The sequence below is a fragment of the Chinchilla lanigera genome, unplaced genomic scaffold (genome assembly GCF_000276665.1).
Source record: "Chinchilla lanigera isolate Chin_1 unplaced genomic scaffold, ChiLan1.0 scaffold00010, whole genome shotgun sequence".
In the NCBI taxonomy this organism is placed as follows: domain Eukaryota; kingdom Metazoa; phylum Chordata; class Mammalia; order Rodentia; family Chinchillidae; genus Chinchilla; species Chinchilla lanigera.
The window spans coordinates 16,125,543-16,148,690 of record NW_004955411.1 but is presented as its reverse complement, the minus strand read 5'-3'; the positions used below and the strand labels follow the sequence as shown (position 1 = coordinate 16,148,690).

At 41.6% G+C, this 23,148-nt stretch overlaps 1 protein-coding gene across 1 annotated transcript in view; it reads left to right on the top strand.

The window, feature by feature from the left end:
• The window catches only part of Rragd (Ras-related GTP binding D), a 43,732-nt gene that overhangs the window by 6,972 nt on the left and 13,612 nt on the right, over positions 1 to 23,148 (top strand). Inside the window, exons 3-6 of the mRNA XM_013510716.1 lie at positions 13,790 to 14,085; positions 19,233 to 19,432; positions 20,780 to 20,894; positions 21,520 to 21,662. Coding sequence (XP_013366170.1) covers positions 13,790 to 14,085; positions 19,233 to 19,432; positions 20,780 to 20,894; positions 21,520 to 21,662 — 754 coding nt within the window. The remainder of the gene's footprint in view (positions 1 to 13,789; positions 14,086 to 19,232; positions 19,433 to 20,779; positions 20,895 to 21,519; positions 21,663 to 23,148) is intronic.

Genomic DNA, 23,148 nt, shown 5'->3' with positions numbered 1-23,148 from the left:
TGGGTGCTGTCAGAGCCAAGAGAAAATGATAAGTAGATAAAATTTACCTACGCATAAAGCTGATCCTCTTGATAGCCTGTTCCAAGTGCTGATTTGGGCCAAAGTCAGAGAAGACATTTCTTTTTAAAGCTTTCGTTAATTTAGCTTTAAATTCTGCTATGTCACTCTCACTTACACTATCCCAATGAATGTTACTGGAGGTTTTATTTTAAAAAGAGTTTATTACGGTAAGTACTAGGCCTCGTTTGTTTGTTTTCTCCACTGCCGCAGATTAAACCCAGGGCCTTTGCATTGAGCTCTATCCCTCTTTTTTTTTTCCTTTTAATTATTTTTTAAAAATTTGAGACAGATTCTCACTAAGCTGCTAAATTGCCCAGGGTGGGTTTGAATTTGCAATCCTCCTGCTTCAGCCTCCCAGAGTGCTGGGATTACAGGCATGTTCTACCATGCCCAGCTTTGTTCTGGTTTTACAACAATTTTAATTGTACTTGGCTACAGACTGCAAAATGATGTTTTTGTAACCTATACTTTGTAGTTCATAGGCCATTGGACCCTAGTGTTAGACCAAAAGAAAAAGAAAGCCTCATTTAGAATGTACTATTATTAGGGCTGGGGATATAGCAAAGTGGTGGAGCACTTGGCCTAGCATGCATGAGGCACTGAGTTCCATCCTCAGCACCATAAGGTGAAAAAAGAAAAGAAAGAAGATGAAATAAAGGAAAAAGTTGTATTAAAATTTGTAGAAAATCTGTAGAAAGGCAGAAGTCACTACCAATACCCCTTTAAATGACATTTTTCAGGCTTTACATGTATGTCATAACCCTATATTAATCTGTTTTGTGTTGCTGTAACAGAATACCTAATATTGGGTTCTTTATAAAGAAAAAAATGTTTCTATAGCTCACAGTAATGGAGGCTGAAAGTCCAAGACCAGGCAGCCTCATCTGTTTGGACTCTGGTGCCCCTGACCCCAGTTGTATAACAGCATGGCAGAGAAACAGACAAGGACATAGGGCCAAGCATGTGGGGTGGCCTTGGTTTATAACAGTCTTCTCTCTTGAGAGCTGTGTTGTTCCGTTAATCCCTGGAACTAGCATTAATCCCTTCCAATGGCAGTGCCTCCAGGGACATAAGGACGTTCTACCAGACCCTACTTTTTAGAGGTTCTACCATACTTCTGGCACAGGAACCTTTGCTGGACACACTCAAAGCATGTCTAAACCATAGCAAATGGAGAAAAAGGTAAAGAGCCACAACAGATATTTCCTAAATAGGAATTAAATAAAGAACAGTTAAAAAATCAGTGAGTGTACCATTATCAGTAGTCCAACATACAGTAGACATCTGCAGGTAAAACACACTTTGTTGCCTATATAGATTTCCACGAACATCAAAGTTCTCAGTGCCTTGGTGGACCAGATAGTATCTCTGGAGTAGTTCATATACCCTCCTACTTACCTTTAGAGAATTTTAAAAGGCATTTATTATGACAGGAACATCCTGTGAGACTTATCCTCTGAACAGTTTTAAAATTAGAATGCATTCATCCATAAAGAAGGATAAACGGGAGGCTTTTATAGGTAAACGGATGCAACTTGAGACTGTACTCGTAAGTGAGATAAACCAGATGCACATGTAAACAGCATATTGTCTCCCGAGCATGAGAAGCTGAAAGAGTAAATAAGATCTAAAATGTACAATAGATATTGTAAAATGGGAAGAAACTTCAAAAATAAAAGCAAAATATATGTGTGTGTGTGTATATATATATATATATATGTATATTATATAAGATAATTAAGACAGTTACACTACTAATTTTTTTGTTTGTTTGTTTTTTGCATTTTTTTCTGGTACCGGGAATCGAACTCACAACCTTGTGCTTGCCAGGCAGGCGCTGTGCCGCTGAGCTAAACCCCCAGCCCCAACACTACTAATTTTTCTTAGTTCATTGAAAAGAAAGGCTTGTGCTAATATTGTTTGGTATCTTGTATCTTGTACTCTGAGTAATACGGCAAGCAAGTTCAACAAGAAAAGCATCACAAGGGGCTGGGGATTTAGCTCAGCGGCAAAAGGGCCGGTCTGGCAAGCGCAAGGCCGTGAGTTCGGTTCCTGGTACCGGAGAAAAACAAAAAAAAAAAAAAAAAAAAAAAAAAGGGCATCACAAGAAAACCAAAAAGGCAGGAACAAACAAAGCTTTATTAAACTGGCTGACCGAGAGTCTCTAAATAGGAGCCAGATCTGGGTCTCACCTTCGGTTTAAGTACATTTTAGCTTTCCATAGTAACCATTACCTCATTTTGGGGAATCTTACAAGAATGTCACACAATTATCACAAAGTTTACTTCTCCCAGAAGGTTAGACAGCTGAATTTCAAATGACCGTTGCAGTTTAACTTTTTGCCTACTTTCCAATTTGTCCTGTTTATTCTGTTCCCATTTTATGACTCTGTTCTCCTTTAAATGGGTTGATAACTAACCAGCGCGAACGGGTTCAACTACAGCTTAAGTGAACTTTAAGTGACTTCTCTTAATATGGCGTTAAAAACAGAAAAATGGAGTCTCTCTTGTCCTATCATGAATAACTAATTTAAAGATAACAATATGCAGTGTATTAACCATTGTTACCCTCCTATTATCATTATCTTGTTTAGAAATTTAGTTTTTTTCCTTAAAAAAAAAAAGATCGGAATGCATTATGGCAGTTAGGGTTCACTAAAGGAGCAGATTTAGTATAAAATATTTATGTGATATATAAAGGATTTACAAGGTAGTCTTACAATGACTGCCTGCAGAGTCAGGGTGGGAGCATGTGGAAAGGCCATCTGTGCACTGGAGTTCCAGAGGATCCAGTCAAAGTTGAAGTTCTAGAGCTCACTGCAGAGTCCAGAGTGAGTCCATATGGGAAAGCTGAAGGGTCTGCATCAGAAGGCTGAGGAGTCTGCTTAGAAGTCTGGAGATAGATGTCCACAGGCAGTGGTGAAGATTGGAGTCCCTCCAAAGAAGCAAGAGCAAGACCACCTCCTTTCCCTTTTTAGTCTATTGAGGTTACAAACCCGTTGGTTGTTGCCATCCATATCCAGGGTAGATCTTCACTCTTCAGCAAGACAGTCATCCAGATGCACTCAGAACTGTGCTAACCTAATCCGCTAGGAGTTTCTTATTCAAGTTGACACCACCCTATCACACTGATGGTAGTTATATGCTGTTATATCTAGGGCAGATCTCTAGGGTCTTGTGTGACTCCAACTTTATGCCCATGAACTGGTACTTTATTTTTTTCTTTTTTGTTTGTTATTTTAGAACCAGATATCAAACTCAGGACCTCACACTTGCCAGGCCAGTGCCGTACTGCTGAGCTAGATCCCTGGCCCTCTTCATTTGTTTTTGAGACAGGGTCTTGCTGTGTAATTTAGGCTGGTCTTGAACTCACTATGTAGCTCAAGCTGGCCTCAAACTCACGGCAAACCTTCTGCTCAGCCTCCCAAATGCTGGGATTACAGGATGTGCCGCCATGTCCGGCTTTCAACTGGTACTTTGATGGAGACCTCAGCTTTTATATCTGTGAAAGATAAGTTCAATCAACTTGTGGATTAAAGATGGTGCTGCATGCTGCAGAGGTGGCCACCACATGGTAACTGTTAGCAGATGAGAGGTTGATGTGGGTTGGTTTTACCTGCTGTGCAGTGGCCAAGGCCGAAATCCCTCCAGCATGTCTTCGGCCTCAGCCAGCAAGATTGGGGGAAAGGCTCTTGAGGGGTGGACTGCCTTAGCACCTCCACCCCACCTCCAGCCTGTGTGCATCCTCCCATTCTCACCTCCCTGCTGAGGCCCTGATCTGAGCTTCATGGAAGCCACAAACCAACGCACACCTAAGACTCAACAAATCCAAATGTCTGTCCAGCCTCTTCCCTTTTACCACCTTGGTGAATGGGCTGTAAGGTCAGGAATCTGGGGCTTTCTCCCTCGTCCCTGGTGCCTAGTGGGGCATGGGTTTGAGCTTCTCATTGATAGATTCCTTCCAGTCATTTCTGTATCGTGTGCCTTGTTTCCATCATTTCTGTTATGTTCCAGAACAACTTTCTTATCCCTTCACATGGGCCAACTTTAGGGAGTCTATTTCTGGAGGGGATTTCCTGAAATGTGCACTGGATCATGTTAGTCTCCCCTTAAAATTCTTAGTGATTTCCTCATGGCTTTACAATTGAACTCTAAGCTTCCTGCTGTTGCACTGGTGAGCTAAGCTGCTACCACTCTGTCAATTGATTGATTCAGAGGCATTTATTCAACTCATGCTATATGCCACAGTGTATTCTGCTTGTGAGAGAGAGAGTACACAAGTAGACAAGAAGACAGACATATAAAGTAAAAAGGTGGTTCCCATATAGTGAAAAGGATTAAAAAGACAAGATTCTGGCCTGGGAAGTGATAGGGCACGATCTAGATCAAAGGTGACACTGTAGCTGGGTGGAGTGGGGGAGAAGCCTCCTATGTAGAGGGAGAAGCTACAAGGCCCTGTGGAAGAACCTTGTGGAAGGCCTGAGTGGCTGGAGAAGAGGGAATCAGTGGGGAGAGGATCCAGGTGTGGCAAAGAGGGTAGCCAGTGTAACATTAGTATTATCTGGACTTCACTGGGGAGCCTCTGGACTGGGTCACCTCCTCTTCAAACTGCACTCTTTACCCTTCAGTTCCCTTAATTTGCGAAAATCTCTTTGTGGAATAACCTTTCCTTCAGTCATTTCTTTTATGCTTGCTCTTCTTTAAGATTCAGATATTCTCAGTGCCTAGAACACTAGCTAGCTGAGCATCATGCTGTCTCTTTCTCTCTCTTTTTTTTGGGGGGGGGGGTTTTCTCCGGTACCGGGAACCGAACTCACGACCTTGCGCTTGCCAGGCAGGCGCTTTGCCGCTGAGCTAAATCCCCAGCCCCTGTCTCTTTCTCTTGTCTCTGTTCTCCTGTTGCTAACGGATGGGCTTTTTTCTCTGTATCTGCAGCCCTGGCACAGCCCTGCTCGGTAGGTGATGAGGAAACCTGTATGACGTGAGAACAGAGTCTCCTCTTACAAAGTTCACCCCACTTTAGCAATTGCCCTCAACCCCCTTGACACCTTTAGAGCCCTCTCTGCATCCCAAGACTGCCTGTAGCTGGTTTCTGATTTCATGCTTTTTAAAAATTTGCCCTGTGATTTCCCCTTCCAGAGCAGCAGCTATCCTTTATTCTCTTTCACATGTTCCCCTTTCTCAGATTGCTCTTACTAAGCTTGGCCCAATGGGTGAGCTAAGAGACAGGTTGGTGGAGAGCTCAGCCTACTCAGGAGGCCAAGAAGTTGAGGGTTTCCCTCCTGTTGAGAGCTCCCTGCCCCTGCCCCTCCCACTACAGAGTGGGACCCTTTTGGGAACACAAGCTATATTCTCTGGGTGCCTGGATGAGGACTTGATCCTTACACTCTTAAATTAGAAGTCTTTCTGTTCTACAGGCCAACTTACTCAGGCTCTCGGGGTTTATTTATTTATTTATTTATTTTGGTTTTTCTCCGGTACCGGGAACCGAACTCACGACCTTGCGCTTGCCAGGCAGGCGCTTTTGCCCCTGAGCTAAATCCCCAGCCCTCTCGGGGTTTATTAAACAGAGATACTTAACAGGAAGGAGAGAGGATTATAGGGTCAGGCTCTGCCAGCAGTTCCTCTCTGATGTAAAAGGAACTTTTCCTAATCTACAACAGTGACCTACAATTTTCTTTTTAATATGGACCACAATCAGAAACATATTTATGTTGTAAATCAGTGTCCACATATGTGTAAACAAACCCGAGTTTCACAAGCAGTACAGTATTTACTCTTATTATGCATGATGTACTCCAGTATTTTCTAGCTTCTTTTTAAAAATTTCTTTATTGTTGTTCAGTGCTGTTGTTGTTTAATGTCCACTTGTTGATTTTTGTGTTGACAAATGTGTTCTGACTTAAGGTTTGAGAATCATAAATATGATGAAAATCATGGATCTAGAATATTTGGTTAGAAGATTCTACAGCTAGGATAAAGCCATTTTGTAAAGTCTCCAGGGAAAGTTCTGGTGTGAATGTTAATGTGTGACATATGCAAATTAAACCATAGTGTAGTATTCAGTGTGACAAAGAGAGCTGATTGGAGGCTAAGACTCGGGGTGAGTCCACTGCCACATACCAGCTATGTGACCTTGACAATTTCCTTCCTCCAGATTCCTCAGGTGTGGGATAGACCTGTACTTCCTCACCAGCCAGGTAGTTTGTACAGGTGTCCAGAGTAGTCCCTGGGCACCAGTGTATTTCCATACACCCAGCCACACGTGGTAAAATGCATCCACACGGGTCTAACTGGTCTCTGCAGAGTCGATGATACCCTGCTGATCTGGACCAGCATTTCCAAGCTGTTTACAGTTGATGAATATGGCAGGCAGGGAAAAGAAAGTAATTCCAGCTGCTCCAGGAGGCCAAGAGGCTGAGATGTTTCCCTTTCTCCCTGCTTCTGCCCCTCCCACTGCGGTGTCTGTTTTGTTACAACTGTGTCTGTATTTCTTAGCTGCTCTATTTTTGTAAACGTGCACACGCTGACCCCCTTTCACAGTAGTCTCCTTCACTACCTCGCTCTCCCAGAGGAGATCCAGCGACTCCAGTGCACCACCCTGGATGATCTTGCTGCACAGAGACTTAAGAGACCTGGCTGAAGATAATTAAAACCTGTACTCACATCTGGCAGTATGAATTAGGAAGAAAGATACTCATCAACACATGCATTTTCTCTGTGGTTTTCTTTCTTTTCCCCCTTTTTGCTCTCTCTCTCTCCCTCCCCTTTCCTCTCCTCCCCTTCTCCGCCCCTACCCCTCTACTGTGGATGGATCCCAGGAAAAGCTGAGCTATAGTCTCTGTCTCTTCTAGTCTGTTTGTCTGTCTGTCTATCTATCTATCTGCCTGTCATCTATCTATCTATCTATCTATCTATCTATCTATCTATCTATTTTTATTTTAAGATGCCCAGACTGGGATTGAACTTGTGATTTCCCTGTCACAGCCTCTTGAATGGCTGGGATTGTAGGTATGTACCATCCAGTGCCTATGATCTATATTTTTCTTTTTTTGTTTTTTTTTTGAGACAGGGTCTCACTATGCAGTTCAGGCTGGCCTTGCTCACTTTGTAGCCCAGGCTGGTCTCGAACTCACAACCATCCTCCTGCCTCAGCCTCCCAAGTGCTGGGATTACAGGTGTGCACCACCACGCCCGGCCTATGATCAATTTTGAATGAAGTTTTGAATATGGTGTAAGATGTGGTTTGGAATTCTTTTTTTTTTCTTTTGCATATGAATGTTCATTGTTCCAGCACCATTTTCTGAAAATGATTATCTTTTTCCTTGGCATTAGCTTTCCAGCTTTGTCAAAACTCACTTGTCCTTGTATGCATGGGTTTATTTTCTGGGCTCCCTGTTCTGTTCCAGTGATCTATTTATTTGTCTGTCTGTCAATATAATTGTTTAGACTAGACTTTTTACGTTTCTCTAAGATGGGAACTGTGTTGTACATATCTTTTTGTCCAGTCAAGATTTACCATTTTGGGGTATGTTAATCAGCATGTTTATTGTATCCCTAAAACAGAAAATTTAAGATAATCATTTAGAGAGAAAAAAAAATGTAGAGTTGACATCACAATTTAAGGAGGGTTTATTTTAATTCTTAAACATTTTTTATTTTTTGTGGTAGGGGATTGAATACACCCTTTTATGATACATATGACCACTGTTGGTACTGAGATTACTAGTATTCCTATACCTGCTATAGAGAAACATGATCTTTTTTTTCCCCCGGTACCAGGTATTGAACTCACAACCTCACGCTTGCCAGGCAGGCGCTGTGCCACTTAGCTAAATCCCCAGCCCTGAATACATCCTTTTCAAAGTTTTTGGTTTGAGTTATCTAAGCTTCAAATGCTAGGCTGCATTTGAACTTGTGATTCTTCTGCTTCAGCCTCCCAGAGTGCTGGGATTGCAGGTGTGTGCCACTAAGCGCAACTTCCACAATTATATTTTTATTTCCAAAGTCTCTGTGGACCATTCTGATGTCTACTCTTGCCCTGAAAGTGTCTGTTCTTGTTTCACAAGTGTCACATTGCCTCTTTTCTCAGAGTATTTTAGTTATACTTGAGAGACTGCTCTGATGCCACTATGAGCTTTGTTTCTACAGCTGTACACTCATCCACTTGTTGAGTGTGCATTTTCTAATGGTGGTATTCCCCAAGTATCTGGCACTTGAGTAAGTGCGTGAAGGGAAGATGGTGTGCCTCCACCTCTGATGGTGCTGTACTCCATGGATTGTAGTAAAAGCGAGGGCAGGTCATAGCGCTTTGAGGGCAGTAGTGTGGGTGCCCCTTGTTCCTTCTGGGTGTCACTAGTCCCTGATGCATTGCCTTCTTCTTGTGCCCAAACTCCCAAATTCATTGCCCCCACCTGGAAGCTGACCTAATATGTATATGTATGTGCATATATGTTGGGGGGTGGGTTGGATGAGTGGGCAGTAGTATAGAGTTTATCTGCTTAGCTTTTCTCATTGTATTCTTCAAATAATGATCGTCTTTATGTCCCTTTCTGTTGTGGGTCCTGCCTTCTGCAGCAGAACCCTGCCATTCCAAGCCAAGGGCTGCATGTTCTGTCTTCAGTCTGACCTTAGTGTTTCTTAAGTTTTTTTTTTCAGTTTTCAACTCTGGAGTTCTTTGATTTGTTTATGTATTTATTTTTTTATTTTTGGTTTTTTTCTGGTACCGGGAATCGAACTCATGACCTTGTGCTTTCCAGGCAGGCACTGTGCTGCTGAGCTAAATCCCCAGCCCCTGTTTATCTATTTATTATGCATACATTTTCCTTTATTCTTAGGGATTTAGTTTGAGGGGGAAGACAGCATGTTAGCCGTCTGATATTTTTGAACTTGAAGTTCTGTTGTCTGTTTCAGTTCATGAACCTGCTTTTGCTAAGGTAAGCTTGTAATGGCAGTACTGTGAGTAAAGAGCATATAATCAAGGAAGAAGAAAGCTGGTGATATCTTAGGTGGTTTTTGTTCATCTTACAGCCTTTATCAAGCAGTCTGTTGAATTGTATTAAGTTGAACTGGAAAACAGTATGTGTTAGCAGGGGCGAGATGTTGCTTGTAGTGAAGTCTTGTCTGTGTTCATTTGTATCTGCCTACTTTTTATTAATCACTGTTTATTTGAAATCTGTGTTTACCTATACTGTTGCAAATTCAAACTACAAAATATATACAGTGAAATTTACTAAGATATTATCAAATATTAACATTATGCTTTACAAAACTAGAATTTCAGGGGAACATGGCTAATTACATTAGAAAAATATTACTTTTCCAGTCTTTATTTGATTATGGTGAGGCCAAGGCCAGGGACAGAGAAAGACATAGTGAAGTAACAAAATAAATTCAGAAAAATAATTTAATATATGTGTATCTCTATATTTGCTTATATCCTTCTCTTTCTGCCTCTTTCTCCTCTCCTCTTCCTCTTTCTTCTCCTTCTCCTCCTTCTCTTCCTTCTCCTTCTCCTCCTTCTCTTCCTTCTCCTCCTCCTTCCGCTCCTGCTTCTCCGTTTTCTTCTTCACTAGGTTTGAACCTAGGTAATGCTGAGTTACATCTTCAGCTCTTTTTAATTTTTTTAAATAGGGTCTTCCTAAGTTACCCAGGCTGGCCTCAAACTTGGAATCCTCCTGCCTCATCCTCCTGAGCTGGGATCATAGACATGTGCTACCATACCTGCCATTGTCCTTTATTAAGGATGTTTATTTCTTTTCTTGATCTTTCTCAAAGTTTAATAATGGGGCTTTTTAAATGTTTCTGTGTTTTGGGTCATTATGAAGCCTTTTTTAAAAACTGAGATATGGGGGCTGGGGATTTAGCTCAGCGGCACAGCGCCTGCCTGGCAAGCACGAGGTCGTGAGTTTGATTCCTGGGACCAAAAAAAAAAATTGAGATATGAACTGAGCATGGTGATGTACATCTGTGACCTCAGCTATTCAAGAGGCTGAGGCAGGAGGATTGCAAATTCAAGGTTGCCCTGGGCAACCCCGGGCAACTTAGTGAGGCCTATCTGAAAAACAAACTAGGGGTGTAGTTCAATGGTAGAGTGCTTGCTGAGCATGCATGAAGCTCTGGGTTTAATCCTCAGTACTGAAAAACAATTGACTATACTTCAAATGGCATACATAATATTTGCTACTTTGAAGTGTAGTGTAGGGCAAGGTGGGCATGGTGGCATTCATCTGTAATTGTAGCGCTTAGGAGGCTGATGCAGGAGGATTGTGAATTTGAAGCCAGCCTAAATTCTCAGCCAGTCTGGAACACATGGCAAGATGCAGTCTCAAAAAAAAAAAAAAAAAAAAGAAAGAAACAAAAACAATACAAAACAACCCCTCCAAATGTACAATTCATTGCAATCATCATCACTTTAAGTCCTGAACATTTTCTTCACTTCAAAGAAACTACATACACAATTAACAGTCACTTCTTATTTTCCCTTCTCTCCAGCCCCTGGCTACCACTAACTCTTTGTCTCAGTGGATTTGACCACTCTGGATATTTCATGTAGATAAAATCATACAATATGTAATGTTGGGCTGGGGATTTAGCTCAGTGGCACAGCGCCTGGCTGGCAAGCCAAAGTTGTGAGTTTGATCCCGGTACCGGGAAAAAAAAAAAAAACAACCAAAAAAAAAAAAAAAATGTAATGTTTTGCGTCCAGCTTCTTTCATATAGTGTAATGTTTTCCACGCTCATCCGTGTTGTAGCATGTTTTAGCATCTCATTCCGTTTTATGGCTGAATAATTTCTGCTGTGCAGATAGATCACATTCTGTTTCTCCTTTCATCAGTTGATGGGGTTTTTGGTTTTTTCCCGACATTTTGGGGGATAACATAGATAAATACCAATATACAAATTTCTGTCTGGACCCCCCATCCCTATCCCAGGAATGGAATTACTGGGTCATATAGTAGCTCTGTAGTTACGCTTTTTAGGAACTGCCAACTTTGTTTTGTCTTTTTGAGAGAGGATTTTGCTATGTAGTTCCGGCTGTCCTTGAGCTCACTTTGTAGCCCCGGCTGGCCTCAGGCTTACAGCAATCCTCCTACCTCAGCCTCCCAAGTGCTAGGATTACAGGTGTGTGCCACCACACCCGGCTATGCCAACTCTATCAAAGTAAACCATTTTACATTTCCACTACTAGTGCATGAGGTGCCAATTTCTCGACATCCTTACTAGCATTTGTTATTATCTTTTGATTATAGACATTCTAGGGAATGCAAAATGGTATCTTTTTTTTTTTTTTTTTTGCTTTTTCTCCAGTACCGGGAACCGAACTCACGACCTTGCGCTTGCCAGGCAGGCGCTTTTGCCACTGAGCTAAATCCCCAGCCCCGCAAAATGGTATCTTATCATGGCTTTGATGTGGAGCATCTTTTCATATGCCTTTGACCATTTGTGTATCTTCTTGAGAGAGATGTCTACTTAGACCCTACTTTTTTTCTATCAAGTTCTTTATATATTCAGGTTATTAGACCCTTATGGTATATATAATTTGCAAATATATTCTCCCACTTTGTTGGTTATCTTTCTAAATTTTGATGAATTTAAAATTTCTTTTTAAGTTTTGATGAAGTCCAGTTCATCTGTTATTTCCACCTGTGGGTGTTTGTGCTTTTGTTGTCATAAAGCTAAGAAACCATTGCCTAGTCCAAGGACACCAAGATTTACTCTTACGTTTCCTCCTAAGAGTTTTATAGTTTTAGCACTTCATGTCATGTGTTAGGTGCATTTTGAGTTAACTTTGTGTATGGTGTGAGGTAAGGGTCATCTTTATTCTTTTGCATGTGAATAACTAGGTGGTCTAGCATCCTTTTTTGAATTAGCCCTATTTTTAATAATTATTTTAGGTCCTTTCTTTCATTTACTTATCATAACAGTCCTATGGGATGTTTATTATCAGTACCAATTCCATTTTATGGATTTTGAAATCAAGTCTGAAAAGCTAAGTATCTTTTTCAAGGTCTGATAGCTGAAGCTCCAAGTTGTACTAACTTCAAGGCCCTCCTTAACACCACTAGGCCGCCCTCCCTTTGTTTCCATGAAATGTGTCAGCTTTTGGTCAAGCAGGAAGATTGCTTAGAAATTAAGTATGTGGTTGTCTAGGATGAAAGAGCCTTGTGGAGCTAACACTACAAGTTCCAAACAAAAGAATGAGTCCTGCAGGGTTCTGAACTTTTGCACCAATTTCTGCTCTTATCCAGTAATATGCTCATACTTCTAGCACTCTTGGCAGAGTATTTTAGGGTTGAGGTTTTGTTACCAGGGAATAGACTAGCGCTGACCTTTTGAACTTCCTGTGACGATAACAATGTTTTGTTATCTGTGTTGTGCAGTTACGCTAGCCACTTGCCAGTGCGGCGATTGAGCACTCACTCGCAGGAGTTATGAAACCAAGGAACTGAATCATTTTCATTGTGGTGAAATATACACAATGGAACATTTCTCACTGTAACCTTTTTCTTTTGAAGAAAGGGTCTCGCTGTGGAGCCCAGGCTGACCTTGAACTCGCCATATCATCCTGCCTTCACCTCCTGAGTGCTGGGATGATTACAGGCGTGTACCACTATGACCAGCTTTCATTTCAACCACTGTGGAGCACACAAATTGGTGGCATTAAATGTATTCACATTGGGGTACATTCATCACCTTCGTCCACCTGTAGAACTTTTTCATATTCCACCAATGGAAACTGTTTATCCAATAAACACCAACTCCTCACTCCTCTCTCCTTCCAGGCCCTGGAAACTGCCATTCTATTTTCTGTGTCTATGAATATGGTTACTCTAGGAACTTCATATAAGAAGAATCTGAATTTCATTTATTTACCCATTTATTTACTTATTTTTTGCTGTACTGGGACTGAGCCCAGGGTCTTATGCATGCCAGGCAAGCATGCTCTACAACTGAGCTATATTCCCAGTCCCCTTTAAATTTTTGGTACAGGGTCTCCACATTGCATAGGCTGGTCTTCCATGTAAGATCCTCCTGTCTCAGCCTCTTGAGCAGGTGGATTACAGGCATGTACCACTATGTCTACCCCTGAATTTCTAGTTTTGGCCTATTTAAGATAATTTAAATAACTATATATGGTTAGTAGCTACCTTTCTGGGTGGTGCAGGCCTACAGCCAGGATGGGCCTGGAAGAGGTTTGCTCCTCACACAGTTTGCATCTACTTTCTGACATAGTCTAAATCTGAATCATCTAGACCAACCCCACTTTGCAGGCCTTTGTGACTTGTGAAAGCACTGACCAGGAGAGGCGAACTGAGAGAGTTGTAATTCAAATACACCAGTGTTTCTGTAGCAAATAGAGACTGACGATGATGTAGAGAAGGACATTGCTCCAGAATGCTCAACATTCTGCATTCTGCATTTTTCCACGGGCAGGCTGCTCCAGGAAATCTCTGCTCTTCATATTCCAGAGTCCCTGCTTGGGATGTGGATTTCCTCATGTTTCTGCCCCTGTTAGATGGCATAAGGTAGTAACACAGCACTTCTCAGTGTTTTGCACGTCCCAGAGCTGTCCCCTCCATGGTGGGGTGGTGGAGTTACTATTCCCTGTATCTGGAAGAGGAGCATCATCAGTGAGTCATAAATCACATTCGAGGTGGAAGTGAAACTCTTCTAATTACCCGCTGTGAAAACGACTTACCCTCATTTTTGTTTTGTGGTTTCTCCAGTTCTGGACTTCAGTGATCCCTTCAGCTCTGAGGTGAAGCCGAGAATCCTGCTCATGGGCCTGAGGAGAAGCGGCAAGTCGTCCATTCAGAAAGTTGTCTTTCACAAAATGTCTCCCAATGAAACACTGTTCTTGGAGAGTACTAACAAGATATGCCGAGAAGACGTTTCCAACAGCTCCTTTGTCAATTTTCAGATTTGGGATTTCCCAGGACAGATCGACTTTTTCGACCCCACGTTTGACTATGAGATGATCTTCAGGGGAACAGGAGCACTAATATTTGTCATCGACTCCCAGGTATAGCTCACAAGTCTCGAGGGTTTGATGGCCTTGTAACCCCAATAGAAGCGGCACCTCACCCTATTTGTTTGTGATGGTTTCTGGGTTTTTAAATCTAGCACAGGCCTTTTTACCAAACGGGTTTCTTAGGCCCCTCAGGCATAGCAAAGGAGAAAAGGCTCACTCTATCCATCCCTGACCAAGAGCTGTCTGACAATTATGGAGCTCTGTACACTTCCATAGATCGTAGACCTGGGAAATCTCACAGATAGTGAGGACTGTCCAGGCCAAGGACAGCAAATACATGTCATCCCCCTCTGATACTCTTGATGGACATCTCCAAAATGTCCCTCTTGGTCATGCTTACAACTGTACCAGGGTAGGCATGGTGGTGTGCACCTATAATCCCAGCACTGGCAAAGCTGAGGCAGAAGGATCTCCGTGAGTTCAAGAATAGACTGAACTACATAGTGAGACCCTGTCTCAAAAAAAAAAAAAAACAGAAAAAAAACAAAAAACAAACAAACAAAAAAACCCTGTAGCTCAGAAAGATGAATTTCTCAAACACTCTGATACACAGGTTCTCTGCAAAAAAAGTAATATACATAAGTTTACATTTAAAAATGTTTACTATTGCCTAAGCAGGTAAAAGACTAAATGGAAATTTTTCTTTTGCATCAAGTAATAATTATATACAACTGACTAAGATAACATAACTGTTTCATAGGTGACTTCTAAAAAGTAAAATTGGAGAGAACTATCTCTTAAAAAGATAAATAGCAGAGTGTGGTGGCAAACACCTCTTTCAGCTACGTGGGAAGTTGAGCAGGGAGGACTATGAGTCCCAGGCCAACCTGGGCAACTGAAGGAGACTTGTGTTAAATAAAAGGGAGAAGGATGTAGCTGTTAGTGTATAGCATGAGCAGGGCACTGGGTTTAATTCTCCAATACTACAAAGAAAAAAACATAAGATGTACAGTTGATGTTTGTCTGCTTTATGTATCTGTGCTTGCCTAAGACAGGATTTGGAGCAGTTCTTTTTGTGTTCTGCTTGTATAGATGTAAGCACTGAGAAACTGCTCACATAAATAAGCAGCATTTGTTATAGTGTTTGTCCAATGATTTAAAACCCTTCCAGTTCCATCCCCTGCATTACCCAGGTTTCTATATGAAAAATTATTTTAGCAGTTTGTCTGTAGACATCCCATGTAAGTCCTCCTTCAGCTTTGTTGGAAACAGTAATGGGAATCCCTTGGCTAGTGAAGAGTCATATTCACCAGCCATTAGTCATTCTCTTTATCAGATTCACCTTAGCTTTGCACTGACTCTTTGACACCTGTTTTTTTTTTATAACCTGGAGCCTTTCTCCTGTAGTTGAGGAGGGTGGAAAAGGGTCACAGGAGCATCTCAGGCAGATCAGTTTTAGGGAGGGTACCTGTAGCAGGATTGGGGCACTGGTACTCTGCAGACATTCCTAGAAAGCAGCTGGTGACTCATCCCAGACTGTGGGCTCCTCCAGGGTCTGCTCTGTAGCTCTGTAGGGGAATAAAAGACAACCAGTCCTTCAGATGTGTGCTAAATCTGCTCTGAAGTTCAAGTCTTGATAGTTCCCTGAAACCATGCACCTGCAATTGGGTCAGCCAGCTGCCGGCATGCATGACCCTGTCTGAACACCAGGCCCTTCTAGGGTGTAGAGAGGAGGGTTATTGAGACTGTTAGTAATCATGATCCTGAGCCCATACTTGGATGGTCACTGTCTGAGAAGACTGCTTTGCCTCAGAGGATTTGGAACTAGGTGCCTATTTATGTGACATACTAATCAAACTTTCAACGAAGCCTTTCAGTTTCAAGAGGCTGCACCGTGTAGCTGCATGGTGCATGGAGCATGGTGTAGGTTAGAAGGGGTTCCTTCTTGCGGAGTGCAGCGCGGGGACACATTAAAACCAATGGCTGATCCATGAACAGCACTTCTCGCTTCTTTGGGCCCACTCAGCCATGCACGTATTGGTCATGCAGTAGACTGCATCTGTCCAGGGCCTGCTGTCAGCAGCTGCTTTCCTGGCTGTTCCACTTGTACCGACCTGTTTCCGGCCCGACCTGTTTCCGGCCCATCTGTGGCCTGGGCAGTATCCCCTGCCTTCCTGTCTCCCTGTGCCAGCACCATAAATCTGGGGAGCTTGGTGCCTTTGCGGAGTGGAAAGGGAGTGCACACACTCCCGGGAGGGGATGCTCTGCAGATGTTGTCTCTTCTAAGCTCTGTGTTCTCTCTGAGTCACTCAGTGCTGTTTTGGGTGTTATTTAGGTAGCAAGTATAGTAGTTCTGCCCCTGAGTGAGTGGATTCCAACCAGATGACTTGTCATTTCAAGATAATGGCTTAGTAAGTACGAAAATACCATTGTGCTTGCGTAGCAGTTTATATTTATGAAATTCAAATTTACAACGTAAATCTACTTTAAATGTGTATCAGATGGCTGTAATTTGGCTAAAATAGGTACACTTGCCTGTTTTTAGACTGCAACTGTAATTTGGTTTTAATTTTACCTGAACATGAAAAAGGAGACCTTCCACCTAGGTTGGTAAATGTGTTTCCTGTTTTAGTTTTGTTTCTTTTTTTTTTTTTTAAACTGTGAGAGGAAGGTATGAGAATTGAGAAATTTTAGAAATGAGTAGAAGGTCTGGGAATGTAGCTCAGCAGCACCGAACACTTGCCTGAAATGCAGGGGCCCTGGGTTCAGTCCCCAGTGCTGCAAAACAAACAGCAGGAAAAACACTGTGAGCACGGTCACTTACTAAAAATAAGTAATAACGTAAAAAGCAGTTTGAGAGGTAGCTTATACTTTTTTGTTGGAAGCAGACTGTAAAAGTCAGGTTTGCAGGAATCTACATTTTGTGATGACAAGCACTAAAAGGAGAACCAGGGTTCAGGAAAGTGCCTCAGCGGTGCGAGTGTCCTTTCCTTTATTTTTAAGCAGTGCTTTTTGCTCTGATACCTCGTGTTTGTATATGTTGCCTGCGAATTCTTCACAGTCACAGGACGGCCAGATAAATACGTCCCCAAGGAGAAAATGTGTCCTCACAGAATGTTGAGAAATAACAAAGAATGAAAGCACGAGTGATTTCCTGGGAGTTAAATGTGTGACACGCTTGCCGTTCTGCAGAGACCACAGAATGAATCCTGTTTCCGGACGCCATTGCATAGGTGCCTTTGGACCCCAGAGAGGCTCCACGTGACCTGTGTTCACGGTGATTGCTTATGGTTCCTAGATCTAATTTCAGAGTAGAGACTAGGGACTATATTTCTCCTTTATTTCTGTTTGTCATTGAAGGCAGTAACAGTCACCATGGAAAGAATCCCTCTGTTCTACCGAACCAAGGATTTTTTGTGTCTTTGTGCAGTGCTGGAGTTGGAACCAGGGCCTCGTGCGTGCTGGGCAAGTGGTCTCCCACTGAGTTACATTCCCATTGTACTATTTTCTTCTTTCTAATGTCATTTTTAGGTGCTGTGTGTGTGTGTGTGTGTGTGTGTGTGTGCGTGCACATATTTGCACGCCCTGGGGATTAAACCCAGAGCCTTCACAGTAAGCTACATATCAAGAGCTTTTTTATTTTGAGACAGGGTCTTGGTCAGTTGCCTAGACTGGACTCAAATTTGCAATCCTCTGGTCTCAGTCTCCCAGAATGCTTGGATTAAAGTCACCTGCCACTGTGCCTGGCTTAGGCCTACATTTTTATTCATTTAGTTTGGAGAACAGAATGCCAAAAAACATCCCCTGTTATATCGGCTTCCTTTATTTTCCAGAGTTGGAGTCATAATCAGCTGGGGTGGGGGATACTGAAGGTAGTGGTAGTTAAGTCCTTTAAATTTCTTACTTTTCCAGATACCTTTCCCATTTTTGCTGTAAAAGCAAGACCTATCCACACTCTTTAAACTAGCAGTAACTCAGAGCTCTGGCAACACCTGGTGTTGGTGAGGGTCTGGGGCATTAGGCGCTGTCCAACCCTGTCCAGTCATGTTTAAGGTGCTCCTAATTAGGACTGACAAGTAGGCCCTTGGGGTAAACTGTATGTACCTGAGATACACATTAGCACTTCTAATATGGCTTGGAAACATTGGAATGTCTCTTCACAAGCAAATATGTCGTACATTATAGACCATCCAGAAAATGAAATTCCAGAAGCATTAAAAGGAATTATTAGAGTGACGCACTTTAACATCGGTAAATCTCCATGACATAATGTTGAGCAAAAAAGCATACGTACAAACTTGATATTTATGTGACATTGTAAACAGTGTAAAAAAATGCTATATTGTTCGGAGATGTGTATGTGGGGTGCAGAAAAACGAGGGCGGATAAGCACAAAACTCCGGTAGAGGTCCCCTCCGGAGGGTGAGAGTAGAGGGACAGGCTGGGGGGGGGGAAACACACCTAACTCCAGTGTTGATGGATACGTAGGTGTTTGTAATACTGTGTATGTGTAGGAAGGCTTCCTCTTGTATTGTTCTGGGTAATTGCTCTCCCCCACTACGCGTCAGCAAACTTTCTGTAGTGAGCTAGAGGGTGAAATACCTGCGGCTTTGCAGACGGTGCTGTCTCCGAGGAGTTCCCACGGAAGAAGACTGCTCAGCTGTGCCATCGTGGTGGGAAAGCAGCTGCAGACAATGTGCACACAACGGGCATGGCTGAGTTCCAGTATAACTTCCTTACAAAATCCAGGCAGGGCCCCTGTGGACCATGACTTGCTGACTTCTCTGAACTGGTGTGCTTAAAATTGTTCCTCTGGCTGTTTCCCCATCCTCCTAGTGACCCTTCTCATGTCTCCATTTCTGATCAGTCACACAGTACACCAGGAGACTCAGAAAGCTGGGAGGAACTGTCCTAAGTAGCATGGAGTCAGTTTCTCTTCCTGAAATAGCAACTCTGCTCTGTACGGCTGTCATTGGCCTAAATTATGACTGCATTTTGTTAGCTTTTCCTTCTCTGTGTTAACAAAACTGGTTTGCAAACTTGACTTCTATAAAGCCAGGTTTTGGGGGGAGATTTTGTGCAATACTTTGATAGTTGGCGGTGATGGGGGTTGTAGCCATGTGATTCCCAGTAAAGTGTGTGTGGAAGACTCTGGAAGCAAAGCGGTCTCCTCTCACAGGCGTTGCCTTTGTTCCCAGGACGACTACATGGAAGCCCTGGCCAGGCTCCATCTCACAGTGACCAGGGCCTACAAGGTGAACACTGACATCAACTTCGAGGTGTTTATTCATAAAGTAGATGGTCTGTCAGATGACCACAAAATTGAAACCCAAAGAGACATTCACCAGAGGGCAAATGATGACCTTGCAGATGCTGGATTAGAAAAAATTCACCTCAGGTAAGAACAGAAATCTCTTAGGGATCCTAGTAAAGGATGGAAAAAAGCAGTTTGGGCCCTAGAGTCACTGTGGTTGGCTTGGCATGGGTACTAATTTGCCTTGTTTACCTGCTTGTGCTGTAGATACTGGGATAGGATTCAGGAAAAACCAGTGGTGGCTTTTTTGAGATAAGGTCTTATAGTTCAGCTTGGCTTTGAACTCTCTATGTAGCCCACTCTGGTCTTGAACTCACCACAGTGCTCTAGCCTCAGTCTCCCGAGTGGTGGGATTACACACGTGCACCACCATGCCCGATAGGAAAAACCAATTTTAAACACACTGATTCTAATCTTTGGTGAAAGATTGTTTTTAACAAGTGGTCAAAGCTAAGAGTCTTCCTTCATGTAAAAAACATGACAGAGAAACCACTTTGAAGATATCAATATGTAATACAACAAGCATTGTTAATTTCCTACCACTTTGTTTGTAACTCTGTATTGTTTGTACTCTTCTTTTGCTATTTTGTAAAAGTTTGTCTGTCTGTTAATGTTTTCTTCCTTTTATTTTTATTTTTATTTTTTTTTTGGTTTTTCTCCGGTACCGGGAACCGAACTCACGACCTTGCGCTTGCCAGGCAGGCACTTTTGCCGCTGAGCTAAATCCCCAACCCCTTCTTCCTTTTATTTTTAAAATAAAAAAAAAATAACAAAACCAAAACATCTAATCCAGGAAGTTAATCAATGTTAAACTTTACAGTTCCTGGTGAATATGATGGGATCTATCGTTGTTAATGAAGGAATAGTCTGAAAATAGTTGAACTAGAGATGCACACAGAGGAAAACAACTCTTTGTGGGGTAGTACAGGCATCATTCATTTTGCAAATTGGCAAATGAAAACAGTTGCATCGGTAGTGATAATTTAAGCAGACAGCTAATGGCTTACAGAAAGATGGTCAGGTGTAGATTCTGTCAAGGGCCATAAGGCTGGCATGGGCAGATATGGCCATATTTTTAAGCTTGCCAGTCAGTAGACAAGAATAGGCACAGTTCTGGTATCTTAAGGGATGAAGGAGGGTGGCTTAATATCTGTTCATTTTTTTGCCAAGCTTGTGAATTCTGCAGGGAGCTAGTATCTATGTTAGAACTGTAGCTATAGGGGCTGGGGATTTAGCTCAGCGGCACAGCGCCTGCCTGGCAAGTGCAAGGTCGTGAGTTCAATTCCCAGTACTGGGGAAAAAAAAAAAAAAAAAAAAGAAAAAAAAAGAACTGTAGCTACAGAAGGGAGATTCCTGGGGTTAGGACACAGCGTAAGCAAACTATTGGTCAGTCAAAGGGAAAACATAATGAAGTATCGTTTTCTCTTCCAGCTTTTATCTGACAAGCATATATGATCACTCAATATTTGAAGCTTTTAGCAAGGTGGTTCAGAAACTGATTCCACAACTCCCCACTCTAGAGAATTTGCTAAACATCTTTATCTCAGTAAGTAAATAATTTGCTCCTATTAGAACATTTACAAAATTTGAGAATAACATTGTCAGAGTGAAAAAGATCTTATTTCTGCTTGCTTTTACAGCATTTCAAGGTCACATGAGGATTACTTTTGATGATTACTCCTACATAATGTTGTAGAGCCTTTAAAATATAATTCCCAAAATATGTGTTTCATTAGTATAGTTGAAGTGTTCATTCAAGTTGTAAGCAATTATCAATATTAATAGACCTCTATCAGGGTAGAGAACATACAATTTGGTTTTGGTGGTGAAGCATATACTTGAATAATTATGTATTTGTTTAACACTGAAAGAATGATGCACTGAGTGAGTTCTAAAAAAAAAAAAAACAGCCTGAGAGTTAGGAAATATTATCTGGGTTGTTTATTTAAAATAAGTAATTGGTGATAATTCTAGCTTTCATTTAAGTCTACTATAAAGAAGTTTATGAGAACGAAGTTGAAATGATAATAAAAATGCTACAACTGGAGGTTGTAATAACTTAATTTTTCTCATTCACATTTTACGTTGAGGATACTGTAGTATATAATTTTATGCAAACACAACATGGTCTGAAATTAGTTGTTGCTTTAAGATAGCATCTTTTTTTTCAGAATTCTGGAATTGAAAAGGCATTTCTATTTGATGTGGTCAGTAAAATTTATATTGCAACTGATAGCACTCCAGTGGATATGCAAACCTATGAGCTCTGCTGTGATATGATAGATGTGGTTATTGACATCTCTTGTATTTATGGGTAAGTAAAGCATTCTTAAAGCCCACACCAAGCCAGCCTTCTCTTTCATAACCTTCAAGGCATTGTGCATTTTCTTATTTAACTTTAGTACTTTTTGTTTTCTTGTGGTGCTGGGTATCAAACCCAAGGCTTTGTGCCTGTTAGGCAAATGTATCATTGAGCCATCCCCAGTCCAATACTTCTGTTTTAGATGACTGAGATCTATAAATATACCATTTAGCCTATAATAATGATAAATGATTATTGAGCAGAAGTCTGGCTATGCTAACAATCTTATTGCATGCATCTTATAATTTAATTCTTCATATTCCATGAGGCATGAATTGCTATACTCATTTTACAGATAAGGAGACTAAGTAAGGTTCAGAGTGGTTAAGTCTCTAACCACTGTTCATAGTACTGTAAACAGAACTGGAATTTGAACTCAGTCTAACTGATTCCTGATCCTTCGAAAAACTGTCAACCTATTATAATGGTATATACTCTTCTAGGAGACTAAAACTCTAAATAAACCTCTCAAATTAATATTTCTGCTACCCTCTTTGTCATAAAAAACTGCTGTTTTTTTAAAAAAACATGCCTTTGGTTGTTTACAGGTAGCAGAGAATTATAAAACTAAGCAAACATTGCCTATTTCTTCTTATTATGGTCTCACATTTTTAGAAAACACAACTTTCTACACACTAAAAATAGTAGCAAATAAATGAAGAGTAGGAAAAATTGTTGTAGTGATAGAACAATCCTGCATATCATGAATTTGCTGCACAAGTGTTGTGTTGCGTGAGTATGAACGAGGTGTTTATCGTTTGACACCAAGGCGTTGCTGTCTGATTATATTGGACCTTGCATTTTCATCCAGTCACGGGTGAGGTGTGAAGCCCTAGTTCATCTTCCATTTTTACTCACTCCCTGTGACCTGCACCCCGCAACAGCCTCCTCTGTCATTCTCAGCACTTCTCTCTTCCATGGTCTGAAAACCCTTTGCACAAACTCTGTTATCCCTGCTCTGCAACTCTGTCAGTTCCTTTCATTATGAAGTCGGGATAGCGATACTGAGCTCTCAGAATTGTGGTGAAGGTGAAACACCATTAGGCTTGTAATGTGCCTTGACTTGGGAGACCAGGGATAAATGTGGCTGCCATAATTTATTACCATTATTGTTACTAGGATTCTTAGACACTGCCATCTGGCTTTCAAAACCGACCTTATTTCCCAAGATTACCACTCTGCAGTGTTCTATTATTGTTAAGCCATAAGTGGATGACCTTGAAATAGTCACAGAAGCTGAATGAACCCTGATTACAGTCTAGATTACTGTGGTAATCAAGTACAATGAACAACACAATTAATCTGGCACATACTTAATGATATGCATGATCATTATTGTGCCATATGGTAATTAGATGTAAGTGGTAAGTTGTTCGTGTAAATGATGTTAATCAGAGTTACTTTTACCAGCTAAAACAAACATGGGGAGGGAAGAGAC